Raw genomic sequence first — 16,367 nt, 5'->3', positions numbered from 1 at the left:
CCACTTGAAATGGAAAATATTGTTTTATTTAATATTCCCCTCCCCCAATATATTTTACGTATCAAAATCCAAACTAAAACAATAACTTCTGGGCTTCACTTGTGTCCATCCCGCAAAGTATCTGGGTCCAGGAATCCACTGCCAGAGCACTAACCTGCCTGATGACGAGAGCCCCTGTGCTCCCCAGCTCAAGTTTAGATAGTTGACATCCTGGAAAATAACATTGAGTTTCATTTATTTTCCTATGACTTTGACGTTATGTGCCAGTATTTTTCCCTCTCTACTTTTAGAAATCTATAAACGTTGTACTTGCTTTCATTTTGACCTTTCTTCTTAGTAATTTAGACATTAAAAGAGAAACACACTTACCATACATGACTTTAATATATGACTTTTAAAAATTAAGCCCATATTTTAATTCTATTTAGAATTCATCTCTTCATTTGAACGTCAGTCATTTCCTCATTTCCTCAATACTTATTTAAACGATCTGTGCCCACAGTGACTAGAACTCTTGGTAGGGAAGATGCAAAGATGAGTGTGTTGCAATTCATCTCCAGCGGCTCACAGAGAGGTGAGGGAGACAGGTATACAAACAATTGCCAAAGAAGAGTGGTTGTTGTATGGTCATGAACAAGCAGGATGGGCTACAAAGGCAGAGGACGGAGGTAATGACAGGGATAACTTGAAGAGAAAAGGACATTTGAGTCTTGAAAAATTAGCAGGAGGACACAAGGAATGATGTTTTAGGCAATGAGAACAACGTATGTGAGGAACAGTCATCATAAAATACGGTATGTTTGGGAAGCTCTGTGGAAAGATTACACATGAGGTGTGAAGGTGACAGATGTAATTGGAAACGTAGGATAGGTCTAGATTGTCGGAAGGGTGTCTTCTGGTTAGGGCTGTGTGCTAACCTTTGAACCTGTGGGCCAGAAGGTACCTCCGACAGTTACGTGATCATCAGGTAGGGTGTTCTAGGAAGATAGTTCTGGGGAGAGAGAGAGAGAGAGAGAGAGAGAGAGAGAGAGAGAGAGAGAGAGAGAGTCTGAATGTGAAGAGACTGGTAATAAGTATGGTGAGTAGTTAGGAGACTATTCGAATAGTGGAGGGGAGAAATCGCAAGGACTTCTTTTTTTTAATTACAATTTATTGGGGTGACAATGATTAGTAAAATCACATAGGTTTCAAGCGTACAAGTATGGAGTACATCATCTATACATTACATTGTGTGTTCACCACCCAGAGTCAATTTTCCTTCCATCACCCTGTATTTGACCCCGTTTACCCTCATCTAGCAAAGGCTTTTTGAACCAGACTGTACCAATAGGGGTGGGAAGGGACAGGCAAACTGAGCAGCATTTCCCAGATGCTTTGGGGAGACTTGGGGACATTTGGATGTGTCAGATGATGAATACTAAGAGTCACTACTGCACCTGAAGCTGAAGTAGAATAATATTGAATGTCAACTATAATTAAATATATATGTGGTCATGGAAGGTGGAGTACAGCATAAGGAAGATGGTCGATGGTATTGTAACGGTGATATAAGATGTCAGAGGGGTAGTAGCTTGGGGGAGGGGGACTAACACTTGGTGAGGGGTGTAAATGTCTAACTATTATGTTGCTTTATATATCTGAAACTAATAAAATTGAAAGAAAAAATATTTTTTTAAAAAAGAAACTAATAAAATTGAAAGAAAAGATATTTTTTTAAAAAAGAGTCACTGCTATGCTCCACTTTTATTTTTTTAATCTCTTTCTCATCCTCTTAAAAACTTCCCTGTCATGTTCTCTCTTCAAGTTTAAGGAAAGGAGCTGCATATAAAGTGTGTTTTGTAGAGAGGGCAGCTTATTAGATCTTACATATTTCTCACTTATTTCTCACTTATTAGTGAAAACCAGGGTGGTCCCTAGGCAATTGAAGAGTGCTACCAGATCAACGTCTGCTTGGTTCCGCTTAATGTATTATGGTTTGAACTCCATTAATAATTAGGCTTTCAGAGAAAGTGACAAACCAGTTGATCTGTTAACCAAACTTTGTGCCTCAAAGGCAGCAACTCTGAGAGCCACCGTGTCCACATATCAGGGGAGTTCCATTTCCTCCCCTGACTTGGTGAAGAATATTATCTCTGGCAGTTTTGCATCAATGAATTATATAAACGAAGACATAATAAGCCACATGTACTTGGAAAGTTATACAAAGATAACAAAGAGCTGTTTTTCTTTCACGGTGCGGCTCAGGATCAAGCCTTCTGTTTCTATGGCAACCACACAGGGCCAGGCTCTCAGTTTCTCCCATCTGGCTCACTGCAAAAGCTTTATGACTCGTCTCCCTTCAGTCTCTTCTTCTCTTAAACTCTCCTGTCTCTGCTACCAGATTAGTCTTTCTAAAGAATTGTCTTCATTTATTAGTTACCTGTCTTTTGTCCAGTGTAAGCCCATCATCTGGCATTCCATTTCCACCATAATCTGGCCTCCAATGTACCTAGTAGGCACATTATTCTACACTGTTATGTGGGTCCCCTAATTGTCCCAATGTTGTGTCTTGTCTCCGCCATAAAGCCTATAATGCCACTGAGGATAGAGACCCCATTATGTGCTAGTTTTGTATTCCACCTAACACCAGGCACAGCTCTGGGCTCATGGCATGTACACAGAGAATTGAGTATTTCCTTTTTTGCCCTCTACCCCGATTTATTTATTTCTCTCTATCTCCACTGGGTGGGAGGGCTGTGTCTGGTTGTTTTGTGTTGTTCATTTCCTTCTCCTTTCTAAAATAGTTGACAGTTATAGAGCATGTGTTATCTAAAGCTTGCAGGATACTTTAAAACAACAATATTATCATATCTTTGCTTTTCAATAGAGAAGCCTCTCTCTTCTTTACCAAAAACCACAGTGACTCAGCAACTTGCATGTTTAAAATGGGTTCTGCATTTTTCTGTGGCCAGTCTTTACGATGGTTATAGATTAAGTAGTAGCCTTCTTTGAAGCATGACATTTGGGGTTCATCACGGCATTACTGCAGGTAGACCGATTTAGCTGGAGTATGGGTTGTTTCTTTAATGTGTATAAACGTAGGTTCAGAGGGAAAAAAACAACCTGGCATTCACGAAGGATGTATTTTAATATGCTCTTAACTTTTCTAATTTTTAAATACCACTATGACTTTTTAATTCAGTTTATTTATAAAGTTGAGATAAAATAACCGATTTGCCATCAGAACATGTAATAACTGAGAAGAAAAAGACTATAAGCTAAGCGTTATAAGTTGCAAAAGAAAAGAGATATTAAAAAGGCCTAGCAAGAAAAAAAGTTTTGTTTCAAAAGCCCTAGTAATCTTTTAAAGTAAAAATGAACGAATGAAGGAGTGAATGGAAGAAGCTGAGACAAGAATCTAATTTTATGTTTGTTTTCACTAATTACTTGCGGATAAAGATTGTCATAGTTCTCTCTTCTCCTCTGTGAGCCTTTTCCTGATATTTTCTAATTGGAGAGTGAGAGAATACATAAGAAAGAAGTCAACAATTTCAAGTAGATAGATGTCATGAAAGAAATGAGACATGGGAATCTAATATGTTACTGCCCGCCATTACATAAGATGGAAAGAGAAAGCCCTGTGAGCAAAATAACTTTGGAGTTGAGGGATGCAGGGGAACCAGCCAAATGAAGATCAGAGGGAACAGCAAGTGCAAGGGGCCTGAGGTGAAGAAGCTCTTCATATTTGAAAGAGAAAGGAGGCCAGTGTGACTGGAGCCTAGTGAGCAGGTTGTAGAGAGGAAGGAGGTACAGTCAGGGAGCTCTGTAGGCTCAGATGTATAAAGACAGACGTGGTAGCAAAGCATTTAGTATAATGGGAAACCAGTCCAAGTTCTAAGCAGAAAGACATTAGATCTGATTTGTAGTTTTAACACACTGATTGAGGAAGTCTAGTATGCGGATGTGGATTTTAAAGAGGAGAGAGTAGAAACATGGACTAGTTAGGACGTTATTCCAGTAGGACAAACAGGAAATGACGGTAGCTTGGACCAAGGTAGTGACAGCAAAGATGGAAAAAGAGGACAAATTCAAGATAATTTTGTAGATAGGGCTGACAGGACTTGTAGATACGTTGAATTTGGAAGGCTGAGGGAAAGTGAGAAGTCAAGGATGTAGAGACAGAGCAAACTGATTTTGAAAACCAGGATCAAATCATTTATTTTAGCAATGATTTTACGCTTGCGTATCGCAGGAATGAAATGATATTGTGAATGGAAGGATGGCACAATGTCTGGACCACCACAGGAATGTGTGAGGTTTCTCTTCTTACCCCCATCTCTGCACATTTGCATTAGGAATTTGTATTCTCACATCACTATGTAGGCCACCAGATTTCAAGCAAATGATTAGATAGCCCGTTGGTGAGTATTGTAGGAGTTCCTTCTTATGTAGTCACTGTATGGATGCTGGGAACATACTGGTAAGGGAAGTGAACACAGTGCCTCCCCTTAAGGAACGTGCTGTCCGGTGGGGGTGGGGGCTGGGGTCGTTCCCTAACATGGAATTATGCAACTGTTATTAAATCACCTCTGGGATAATTGAAGAATATCAAGACATACTTTGAGAATGTCTCTTCATGGCTCTTGTATTTTCCCTAGTTTTCCCCATTCATTTTCAGAATTCATCTGGCCATGACTACCCATGCTTTCTAAAGCCACCCCTTAGCTCCAGACTTACATTTCCCATGGCCCACGGAGCACCTCCGACAGATTGCCACATATTCCTTGCTAACTCCATCTGTCCTTCGTCTTCTCCTGGACCCAGTGCTTTCCCTATTAGTTAATATCCTGACTATCATCCCAGTTTGTCAAGCTACAGATGTCACAGATGTTTCTAGCATTAGCAACTTCATAAGATTACTATTTTAAACCTCATTTTCTTCACGAAAACTGAGACTCAAGAGGTTCAATTTCCTGAAGTCACACAGCTACTGGACATCCAATCTGGGTTTTAAGCCCAGGTCTCTCTGATATCTCAGTTTTTGTTCTTTCCATGACATAATTTTGAAGAGGTATTAAAATTTTTGAAGGAAAACATTCCAGAAAGAGGGAAGAAAATTGAAAAGGCTCAGAAATATTAAAGCATGAGTATCTCTAATCAGAGAAATGCTTATTGCTTCCATGGGTAATAATCATATACTCCATTTTGAATGCTGAACGATTTCCACAAGCAGTTAAGGGGTAACCACTAGCTGTCAAGTAACTGCCTCTGCCCGGTTCTAGGACATAAAGAAGAATACATGATACCTATCTCTGTGTCTTAGCAGACGAGAGGGGCTCTAAGAATAGATTTTAGTGCAACTCATTTAAGTATAAGCCTGTAGGTGCTCTGAGAGAGACAGCATGGGTGGAAAGAGAGCAAACGGGGCTGTGTACCCCAATCCTGGGACTGAGGGAGTCATTCCTGCAGGAGGTGATATCAGAGTTGAATTTTGACAGATTAGGAAAAGGTAAGTGAATTAGAGGAGAATCCAGTTTTAAAAAAGGAGAAAGCCGGAACAAAGACCTCGAAGCATGCAGTTAGTTACCGGCTCCTATGTGCAGAGAACTTCCAGTGATTTGAGTGTTGTGGATGGTGGAAGTCCCAGCATATATACTGAGGGCTGATCTTCAATCAAGAGATGGGAACAAAGCGGAGATAGTTTGAGAGACGGAGAGGAAGTTGACTCAGCCAGACTTGAGTGATGGGTCGGGGGCAGGGGGAGGTAAAAGCAGGACTCCAGGATGACACCCAGGTGTGTGTTGGGGTAACGGGGTAGATGAGGATACTGTCAGCCAGGATTGGCAGCATCAGAGGAGGAACTGAGTGGGGAAGAAATGGTGACGTTGCACGTGCTGAGATTCAGCTGTGTATGGCGCTGCTTATGTCCAGTGAGGAGCTCTGGAGAGAGGGAGAGGCTGACCTCATGGCTGGGTTGTTCAATAGTAATAATCAAGGACTCTTAGCTGCTCTAAAAGGAGGGTGTGGATAAGAGCACCAGGGTACAGATACTGCTCTTTGAACATAAGGTTTTGCTCCATTTTTGTTTTTGTTATTTCTTTTAGAACCCAAGACACATTAGTCCCTCTATGTTCATAGTGACATGACCGTGTAAATCCTGCTGTTTCCACTGGACTGTTGATTAGCCTCTAGGTATAGCTTGTTTACCTCCTTCATTGGTTCAAATAATTCAGATTAGATACTTAGATATCAGATGAGTAGATATTAGATATCAGATGAGTAGTTATCCAAAAAATTGTCATTGCACTTATCACTTTCAAGCTACATGATCTTTTCTAGGCTCAGGTGCCTCCTATGTAAAGTAGGCTTAATTGCTTGTTCAGATTAAAGGCAGTTATGCGTACTCTAAGGGCTTAGCATAGTTCCTGACCTTTATAAACACTGAGGAAATGGTAGCCGTTATTACTGATTCCTTTAGTCCCTTAAATATTTATCAAGAGTTTGCGGTGTGTAAGTTGCTTTGTTAAGCCCTGCTTGGAACAAGCCTGAGTGTGAGATAGGTAAAGGAGCCCCCCAGGCAGGAAAGACCCGTATCCACGTGTTCACTTGTTACTCATCCTGTAAGATAGCCTGTGGCAAAACTAGGGATTCAAGTGCTGAACTTGTAAGAGAGGTGCGGAGGGAGCTGATCACCTCCAGAGAAAGGAGAGGAAAAATCACCTCCACTCTCGCTACTTCGGAAATTCTACTGAATCCATTTGAAACCGGATGAGTGAGGGAGTGGGGGGCAGGCAGGGTTGGGGGGAAGTGGTATGGCTGTACACTCTATCACCATATTTGTTTCAGAAAATGGACTTGTCTATTCAAAGTAAGTAAATAAATAAATAAATATCCCCCTCTTGACATATTCATTTTGGGGAAACAAATTCACTTGCTAATACATGGGCTGACCCATATGACTCCTCCACTGAAAATATTATTTTTCACAGAGACAGCTGTTAAACTACACCTAGCATTCTGTGTAACATAAGATGCCAGAGATAGCAAATTTAATAGAGAACTGGAGATGGATGAGAAGAAGAAGGCAGAGGCAATTTACAACTTACCAAGATGAGTACAGCACCTCATTATTTGTAGCAACGATGACAACACACACACGCAAATAAAAAGTAAAATGCTGATCTGGCTTGAGAGGACCTAGGAGTCGTTGAGATTCTATAAGTCATCGTTTTAATCGGATCGATTTAAAATTAAAGGGGAGGCCCCAGCTACCTGTCTCGTGTGCCTTCTGCTTCAGCTTGGAGATGAAGGCGAGCCCTGCACACTCTGCCCGGCGGGTGGATTAAGTGAGACATCATTTCATTGTCAAACCTGCACCGCCAACATGACTTCGGGAATGCTGCCCATGTGTAGACACTGTGCCAAGGATGTAGCCTCTCTGTTTGATTGAGGAAGAGGTGCTGCTCAGTTATTATCATAAGCACGTCTGTGTTTAGAGTGACCATTGTCAAGGCAGGCGTCTGGAAGCCCCCTCTCAACTCAAATCGAAGACTCTTAGCTGCTTTCATACCGGGTGGTGAGCCTGGGCTCCACACCAAGTCCACATGGAATGAAGTGGTGGGGCAGTCTTCCTAGTAAGATAGCTTTTCAATGGGCTACTACTCCTGCCCACGTGATGGTGCAGAAGTCAGCGGGTTCCCGGCTGGGCACCTGGGCTCTGCGATCCTGGCTTGCTGGCTCTTCCTCAGACAAGTTTTGTGATTGTGAGCAGCTTACTTATCTGTTGCCTCCGCCTTTTCATCAATAGGATACACATAATAGACTTTGATGTCTGCTAGCATCTAACATCACATTATTTATGATTCTGTTATCGTATCTAGAGTGTCCTTTTCAGTGTGGGTGGTGCTTCATTGAGGGACGCTCGCCAAAAAAACCACATGTCCTTGGGGCAGGAGGTAGGATTGTGAACAGTGTAGAATGGTCCAGAAACCAGCTCATAGGAGGCCCAGTTAGCAGCAGGGATGGTTATCTTGGGAAAAAAAGGAAATTAAGACTGTCTTCAAATATTTTCCTTACCATCACATGAGAAAAAGTAGACTTACTCTGTGTTGTTATAAACTCTAAAAGCCAACCCAGTGACCGGGAGTTTCAGATTTCTGGCTTGTTGTACATAGTCCTTTCTAAACAAATATAACTGTCCAGTAATAAAATAGGCAGCCTCGTGAGCTAATTGTCAATAAAGAAATGGAAGCCCAGGCAAAAGGACCAATTCTCAAAGAGACTGTGGAAGTTCTTGCCTTGACGAAGGCATTGCACTAGAATCCAAACACAGGGTCAGGTATAAGGGTAACGGTGACGCTGCCATGACTATTCAGAATGTTCTTATGTTGCTTTTGGTGGAGGAAAATTCTCTCTTCTTTTTAAAACAAAACAAAACAAAACAAAAATCTCATTTAAGGTTGTTATTTTCATTAGTCTTGGATTTGGGTCCAAGCCACTCCCACTTGTGTCTGCGTCTGTGTGGACAACAGAAATATGATGAGATCGTAACACACAGGGTGTTCCTCTTTCTGGAGTGTCCATCACATCCTGTTTTCTTTGTGTTTGGATGCCTCCCTGATTTTAAGCTCCTGCAGAATGGGAAGTGTTTTCTTTCTCACCTTTGTAACCCTGGAAATAACTACGTAGCATGTTTCTTTGCATTCAGTTCCACAAATTAAGCCTAACATGCATTTCATTTTACACTGGAAGTCTATTTGTGTACTGCACATGTCCAGCCGCCATGACACAGCAGGGGCCCAGGAGAGCACTGAGGCCCAGGGCTCTCATTAGGCCTTACGCCACTGGCCCCACCCAGCATTCCAGAGCCAGGCTCTGACTAGGGAACCATCGCCTGGTCCTCCTTGCTTTTCTCTCACTCCACCTGATGAGGTGATTCATCCACTTTTCCGTACTATCTTCAATCTGCTGTTGAACTTCCTGTACAGAATTTCTTTTTAAATCTCCTTTATGATAATACAAGGAAATTTGATAAATCATGTATTTTTACCTGATTAATTCAGAAGATTTTATTTTCTCTTATTAATTTCATTTTTGGAATACAAATTTTATTTGCCAAAAGTATGCTGTGTTTATTGCTGAATCTGATCAGCAATAAGTGGATTACCTGGGGGGGTTGAGGGAAATGCTTACTGACATGAGGACTCTTCCAGGGTTTTGACAATGCCTAGAGTCCATTCTTCCATTTCATCAAGTGATGTTCTAAAAGAGTCGTTTTACCTGATATGGATCAACTGCCTGTTCTCAAAGGACAACTTGAAAACAGGACCAGGTTTGAAAAATTACAGAAAGTACAGGACTGAGTGGGTCTCTGAAAATTCTGGTGTGTCTTGAAGTAGAAGGGGAGGTGGGAGGGTAGCGATGGACATTATGACTGGGATATTCAGTCCTATGCTGGTTCTGCCAGGAGCACAGGTTGATGAGGCGGCTGTCAGTGTGGTCACTTCCAGACAGGAAGTACCTATGGGGCTTGGAGGGCCTCTGTACACATCTTCCCCCCTTCCTGGGCATTTGTATCTGCCGAGCCCAGGCAGGTGCCCCGGTGCAGGCAGGCCGTTCCCACCTTTGCCCTTTTTACCAGCTCTGCATGTTCTGGGTCCATGGGAATGGAGTTCTGGTTGCTCAGGGCTGTGGCTCCCTCCTCATCCTTCATCCTCCAGCCGGTGAAGCCCTACAGCCTGCATCCAGTCCTGGATTTCAGCAGCTACGTCTTCTCCACCCCCCGCTGGTGCCAGCTCTGCCTCCTCTGGCTCAGGATCTTGGTCCAGCGCTGGCAGGAGTAGCCAGCCTGCCTCCCTTCCCTCCTGCTCTTCCTCAGGCTGTTCACCGCTCCAATCCCCAGTGCCTTCTGTAGGGCCTGGTGCCACCCCAGTTCCTCAGTCTCACTGGGGTAGGTGTGCCCTGGACCTGTGCTGTCTCCCCTAAACCTGCCACTGCCATCCCAGCAGGGGCAACTCAGAGCCCAGGCTGACCCTGCACCTTCATTCCTCAAGGATAATGCTCTTTTTAGGGGACGCCCGATGGAGAGCTCGGGCCAACGGAAATACATGACCACTTATTTGTAGTGCCTTTTACATAGCAAGTTGTTAAATGTACCTAAGTGTTCTAAGTATCACTTGATTTGCTCATTAAAATATCTTAATTATTATATTTAATATTTAGCATGTGCAGTTTTAACGTCTTTTGTGAGCTTCAGAGCCAAACCATACAGTTAGGTGCAGAGTCTTTTGATTGAATCCTCTTGGGCAAGCATTTGTTTGTTTCTGGTTTATTTAAGGAAAAAATACATGCTTCTGCCAGTGTTCCTTGGGACCAAGTCAGTTGGATGGAAACATCTCCCCAGTCCTTTAAAAAAAAAATCAATCAGAAAAAAAAAATCTTGTAAGCAAAGGAGTCACTGAATTCTTCTTTCCTTTGCAAATGAAAATGTCCCCTTGTTCTTAAATGAGAAGCTTCTGTGACAGTGCTTTTCACATGTACATAGCAGTAGCACAGTCCTTTTAAACAAAATCTCCTGCTGAACTCCAGTATGTAAACAAGATAAAAATGAAGCTATTTCGTGTGTGTGTGTGTCTGTGTGTGTTTAGAAGTGAGTGTGAAAGGCCCAGAAACTCTTCCCTCTTCCTTACAGCCTCCCACTTCCATCTGAATCACTGAATTAACCCCCACTCTGTCTGCCCATCAGACATTTCCTCTAAAACCTGGGGATTTGAAAATTATACACACACACACGCACACACACACACACACAGTGCCACACAAATGTATACACATTTTATGAAAGGAAAACTATTAAAATTGTAATATTATATACCGATAGCAAAAGATGAACACAAGTCACGTTTGACTTTTTCAGTGACAACAGGTGCTCAGAGTGGTGACCATCAGCGTCCAGACACTTTTGATTATGTCGACTACTGCTTGAGCAACATTGACCAAAGTGTCCACTTGTATCGCCGCGCATGCCATTTCAATTTCTTCCCAAAGTACCGCCAGTGTAGCCGGTCTTCTACAGTACACAATATCCTATAAGGTCCCCCATAGGTAGAAGTCAAGGGGTGTTAAGTCAGGAGAACATGGGGGACACTCAACTGCACCTCTTCGTCCTATCCATTGTCCTGGCAAATTCTCATCGAGGTAAGCTCTCACGACTCGGTGACCACAACTGTGCTGCCACCATTTTCTTTGACTGCCCTGCCTGTTACATGGTGACACTAGCGTTCAATTGATTAACGCTATCTTTTGAGCGAATGTCATACTACACATTGCTACCATAATTCAATTCAATTTTGAAAAGTAATACATAAATAGCATCTCTAAATGTGTACACATTTTTTTGGCACCCTCTGTATGTGTGTCTGTGTGTGTGTGTGTGTGTGTGTGTGTGTATCATATTCTCATGCTTTTGATCATTTTGCATTAAAATCTTTACTTTGTAGAGTTTTTAAAGAAATTGTTTTGGGAAGAAATAAAGGCTTGATAACAATATATAGACATCTTATTTACGATATTTTGTTAATACTTTACATGTTTAACCAAAAAAAAATGTTTTGTTTTTCTGAGGTTTTCAAATAAGAAACCAAACAATATTTTGTTAAGGAAGGCAATATTTGCCTTTAACCCAATTCCATAATCAGTCATACTTTTTAACCAAGATCACAGAGATATGCTGATAAATGTGTTTCTATTTTATTACCTGCAGAGATCTGTAACTTTTATCTGTCAGAGTAGGAAACTAAGACTCAGAAGGAACTTCCTCTGGCTCTCTCAGGCCTGTCTCTCTTTATACCATGCTGCGTCTCCCAGGGAGAAATGGGTCTGGTTTCATAGGCCGGCTGCAGAACTGCCACCCCGAGATGCTAAGTACATATTGGTTAATTGTTGGGCCGAAGTTAAGAAACTGCCCCGAAGTTGATCTTGTTCTTTTGCCTTCATTTACCTACAACTGGTTATTTACATGAAGTAAATTAATGTAACACTTTAATACTAAGTTGTAAAATTTGTAAACTGTGGACAGTTCTCAGTTACATTATTACTCGGGAAGGATTGATTTGACCAGAAAGTATCAAAACAATGTTTTGAGCAATTAACTGTTTATCAAGGTCTATGGCTTAAGAAAGTTATTGTGGCTTTGAGAATCTCAACTTCAGTCATTCCTTAAACGTACACTCTTAATATTATTATTGTGTTGTAGTTTTGTATGTTTTATCAAATTGTGCAACTTATAAAAATCTCCCTTTTAATTGTGGCTAACCTTCCCAGAATGCTGAAATACTTCCGTATAGCCTAGCATTGCAAAACGTCCTCACTAGTGCATAAACACTTCGACTTGAGGGTGTGTCATTTCTTGGATGCTTGGTCCTTGCTCTTCTGTGCCCATACTCGATCTTTTTGCCCTAAACCTCTCTTCAGTAGAGATTTCAGTAATCTAACAAGAATTGGAGCCTTCCTCTTTAAGTACACAGTATAAAATCAGACTTATCTGTTATCATTATTAGAAAGCAAGAGTGAATAAAAGGTCAGCCTTTTAGCTAGCAGGCTGTCTGATTTTTCTGTGAGCTTCCCGTGTCAGGAGAAGCTAGTTCATCTGTCTGTGGGTTTAGGATTCAACAGCATAAGCTGTCAGACTCGCTGATTGAAGGTGGATGGGAGGGGAAGCGCATCTGTCCAGCGGCTCGCCATTGGCTTCTTATTACGGCATTCTCCCCCGAGACACTGCATGCTCATTCACCTACCTCTCCGCTCCCCTCCCTGTCATTCCCGACCCCTTCATTACTAATGCACAGCGAGGGGCAGCGGTGGCAGCAGCGGGAGCAGGCAGCGCTGCTTGTCACGAATCAAGGATTGCAATGAGCTCATCCTTTTCTCCTTGCAGCCTCCCAACTGCCCTGGCTTCCTGGCTACTGCTGCTGCTGTCTGCTCGCGCGCACACACGCACATACACGCACACACGCACACACACGCAGACATTGTACACACACACACACACACTCGACCCTTCTAAGCAGCTCGTACATTTTCACACATGTATCTGAACTCTCCTGCATCACTCTTGGCCATTTTCTTGCATTTGATTGCTTTTGCCGTTTTTTATTTAGATCAGTGTTTGATTTCATTTTCCAGTCTTACTTTGGGGCTCTTGCACTTGGGATAATTTGACCAAAATGTTTTTCTTGTGGAGACGTTAGCTGACAATTCCCAGCACAGCCTGGCGTGTGTGTGCTCCTGGGGAGACCTAAGCCTGGCTCCCCTCCCACCGCACTTCTTAAAATTGTGGCTGAGAGACCCAGCTTTCTCATTCTGGATACCTAACTACTGCTCATGGAAGAAGGGGCGCCCTGCCCGGCCCCAGCTGCTAAGCTCACACCTCCTGTCAAAAAGTCCCAGGACATGCACGACGAGAGGAGCAAGCTGGTGACTGAGTATGCGTGTCGAGTGCTGGAACTTCTGGGGATGGGGCATCGTCTGTTTGTGCCTCGGCTGCTGGCGGTGAGACTGTTTTTCATTGAACTTCATTTGTCAGGAATCTGCCCCCCTCTGTGAGAATTCCTTGTATCCTGGAGGAGCTTGCCATCTCCTGTTTTCTTCCCCTTCTCTCCCCCTCAACTGAGAAGGCAGTGCCGGGTGGCCTGGACCCTGGGTCTCTACCCCAGCCTGGTCCTTGCCACTCCTTAATGTGCTAGCGGAGAGATGGTGGCTCTTCTCCCAGAGCCCAGGGCCACATTAGTAGCATTATCTTCCAGCCAAAGGAATGGTTTTCGGGCTGGCGAGGCTCAGCAATAAAGCAAAATGCTCAAGTGCTTGATGTAGCCATTCTGTACTTTATGTCTCCAAAGGGTTAAATTTTACAACAGACCATATTGCTACTTATGTAGATCCCCCGTGGTTGGATTTCTAACCTCCCCATTTGATTGCCAATTTGACTTTTTTTTCTTGGATAGAGAATTTTACCCCCTAAAAATCCTTGGGTGGGAAATTGTAGATTTCTCTCCTGGAATGTTCAAACTGTGTATCTATGAAGCAGCTTAAAGCTGTTGTGCTGTGAATCTGGGAAGTCTGGCTTGCTGGTTTTTTGATTTCCTGAACAAGAGAAGAATCAGCCTTCCTCACTTCCTGCCAAGGGTTAAAATTAAATACCCACAATCACTGGTACAGGGTTTCTTTTTAGTGGTTTGAGAACTGTACCTAGCAACTGTTCTATAATGTAATTGGTCTACAGTAGCCCGATATACCATTCTTTGAGAATTGAACAAGACTAATTTAGCTTTCTCTATTTTATACAATGGAGTTTATTAGCATTTCAGACTGTTCCCTCCTTATGGTTCTCTCATATTTGACTCTCTTCAAAAGTGCAATATTGACTTGACTGACTTTAACTCTTTCCTGTCACATGTCTCCCTCCAGTATCGTTCATTTGTGTTTATACTTATCTTTACCATTACTAATTCAATCTTCACGTATGTATTTGCATGCAAATATAATCTCTCCTGCTCAATTATAACAGACACGTTAGGTCACCATGTACATAAGGGATTTCTCACCCTGAAGAAAGTCTGTTTATTGTTGCAAGATGACGTCAGATGCAGTGACCAGCATGCGATTATAAGGAGGAGGGCCGTATTTTTGAGGAATTGAGTTCTTTTGTCATTTAAGAAAGAAATAAAAAGAGCTCAATACATATGTTTTAATGCCTAGATAAGGTCATCAGTACTCACTTGGATTCTGTTTCCCTGAGTCATATTTTATTCCTCATAAAGGAAAAAACTGAAGGTTCATGGTTCTATTAAAAGGGTTTTTAATTTTTTTTAAGTGAAAACATTTTAAGTAAAGTAAAATTTTTTAAGTGAAATAAAAACTATGTTATTTCAGGAGCTTTGACACTAAGAAGTACTAAAATATATTTCAACGAATTCTCTGCATCTCTTGGAGGAATCAGTTTTGGCCTAATACATTTCCATTTTCTTAAAGACTGCCTAACTTTGTGTCGCGAGGGCTTCCCTGGTAACTTTCCAGTAACTTGGTGCTGCCTCTCTTTAGCATTTACATTTTCAGTGTTTTGAAGGACAACATAAATTGATAAATAAGAATGTCTCTCATATTCAAACCTGCATTAGGGGATGAATTTAAACTGTCTCTAGTTTAAAACAAATTATCAACAATAAAATCCACAGGGAGCTGGGTTCCCAAGCTTCAGGTCTTAGGGAGGTCACGAATATCTGTATGTCGCAACTGTGCAAAGTATGCCTGGTTGCCCAGTTAGGTATCTGAGGAAGTACATCCCTGGGGTGGTCTTGCACTCTAACGTTCAGAGTCTAGGTCATAATGCCACTTGCATTACTTGTGAAAAGTATATGCTGAGTTGTCCATGGAGCCATCTGGAAATTTCTAACTTTGTTATACAGAGTTGCACTTATAAGATTATTGAAAGAACTGGGGTACCCAGCATTTGGGGGACTCACATGCCCTGTAATTAACAATATGGCTGTGAATTGGGGTCAGCTATCCAATGAGTTACTGCTCAAAGTTTAGCATGTGTACCGGGGAAAGTACAGTTGTTCAGCCATGTCTTATCGGACTGGCTAATGACGTGGGATCGATGGCCAGTCTGCACAGGATGGTCCTAAGAGGAATCCTGCCACATGCAATCTTGTGATCTTTCCATTACCAGTCAAGAGGGCCAGCACTGAAGTTTAGGTTTTAGTCTTGTTTTAAACATGAATTGTGTGGGTTAACACATACAAATACCTAATTTTACTTGAAAGATGCCAGTAGTCTTTTCATATAAGACAAATTAACTTTCTTAATAAACTGATCAAATAAAAGGTTAACCCAGACAGCGTTGTAGATCTGGACTCTGAGCCTTGTTTGTTGCTCCCTAATTCACAGAGGGACTCTCAACCTGCTAGAGCACCAAGTACATTTGGAACTTTTACTTATTATCTTTCAAAGATAAAGAATAATTTCCATTGGGTGAATCAGGTACAAGTACTTCATTTTACTTATTACCACAAGGCATAAATTCTATGTGCAGACTCACCAAATACGTGCTTCTTTGGTGAAATTAAAATACCAAAAGAAGAGATACAGGTATCCTAGATACCAGCTAAGTATTGTTTCCCTCTTCAAAAGTCTGTACTTCTAATTAATTCTCAGACCTCCAAAAATATTTCTCAACTGAAGAGAAATCCTGGTAGACCCTATATATAACTAAATGAGGAAAAAGGCATTTGTGGTAACACTGCAGATGAGAAAGAAAACCATGCCTAGATTATTTTTCCCCAAAATAATCCCCTAACATAATCTAATTTAGAATTTGCTGCTTATCGGAG

The 16,367-nt window shown here is 41.9% G+C and overlaps 1 protein-coding gene across 10 annotated transcripts in view; it reads left to right on the top strand.

The window, feature by feature from the left end:
* RABGAP1L (RAB GTPase activating protein 1 like) overlaps positions 1-16,367 on the top strand; it is a 443,815-nt gene that overhangs the window by 321,012 nt on the left and 106,436 nt on the right. Inside the window, exon 1 of one of the 10 annotated variants that reach the window (XM_081024869.1) lies at positions 12,839-13,527. The exons of 8 other annotated variants lie outside the window; for them this stretch is intronic. In XM_081024869.1, the coding sequence (XP_080880995.1) occupies positions 13,360-13,527 (168 nt within the window). In that variant the 5' untranslated portion in view covers positions 12,839-13,359. Of the gene's footprint in view, positions 1-12,838; positions 13,528-16,367 lie in introns of those variants that run through there. One more of the 10 variants, XM_081024855.1, reaches the window with a different exon arrangement.

Source organism: Rhinolophus hipposideros (assembly GCF_964194185.1).
Source record: "Rhinolophus hipposideros genome assembly, chromosome: 19".
NCBI classification, from domain to species: Eukaryota; Metazoa; Chordata; class Mammalia; order Chiroptera; family Rhinolophidae; genus Rhinolophus; species Rhinolophus hipposideros.
The sequence above is the reverse complement of the archived record's forward strand: the minus strand, read 5'-3'. Positions and strand labels throughout refer to the sequence as shown.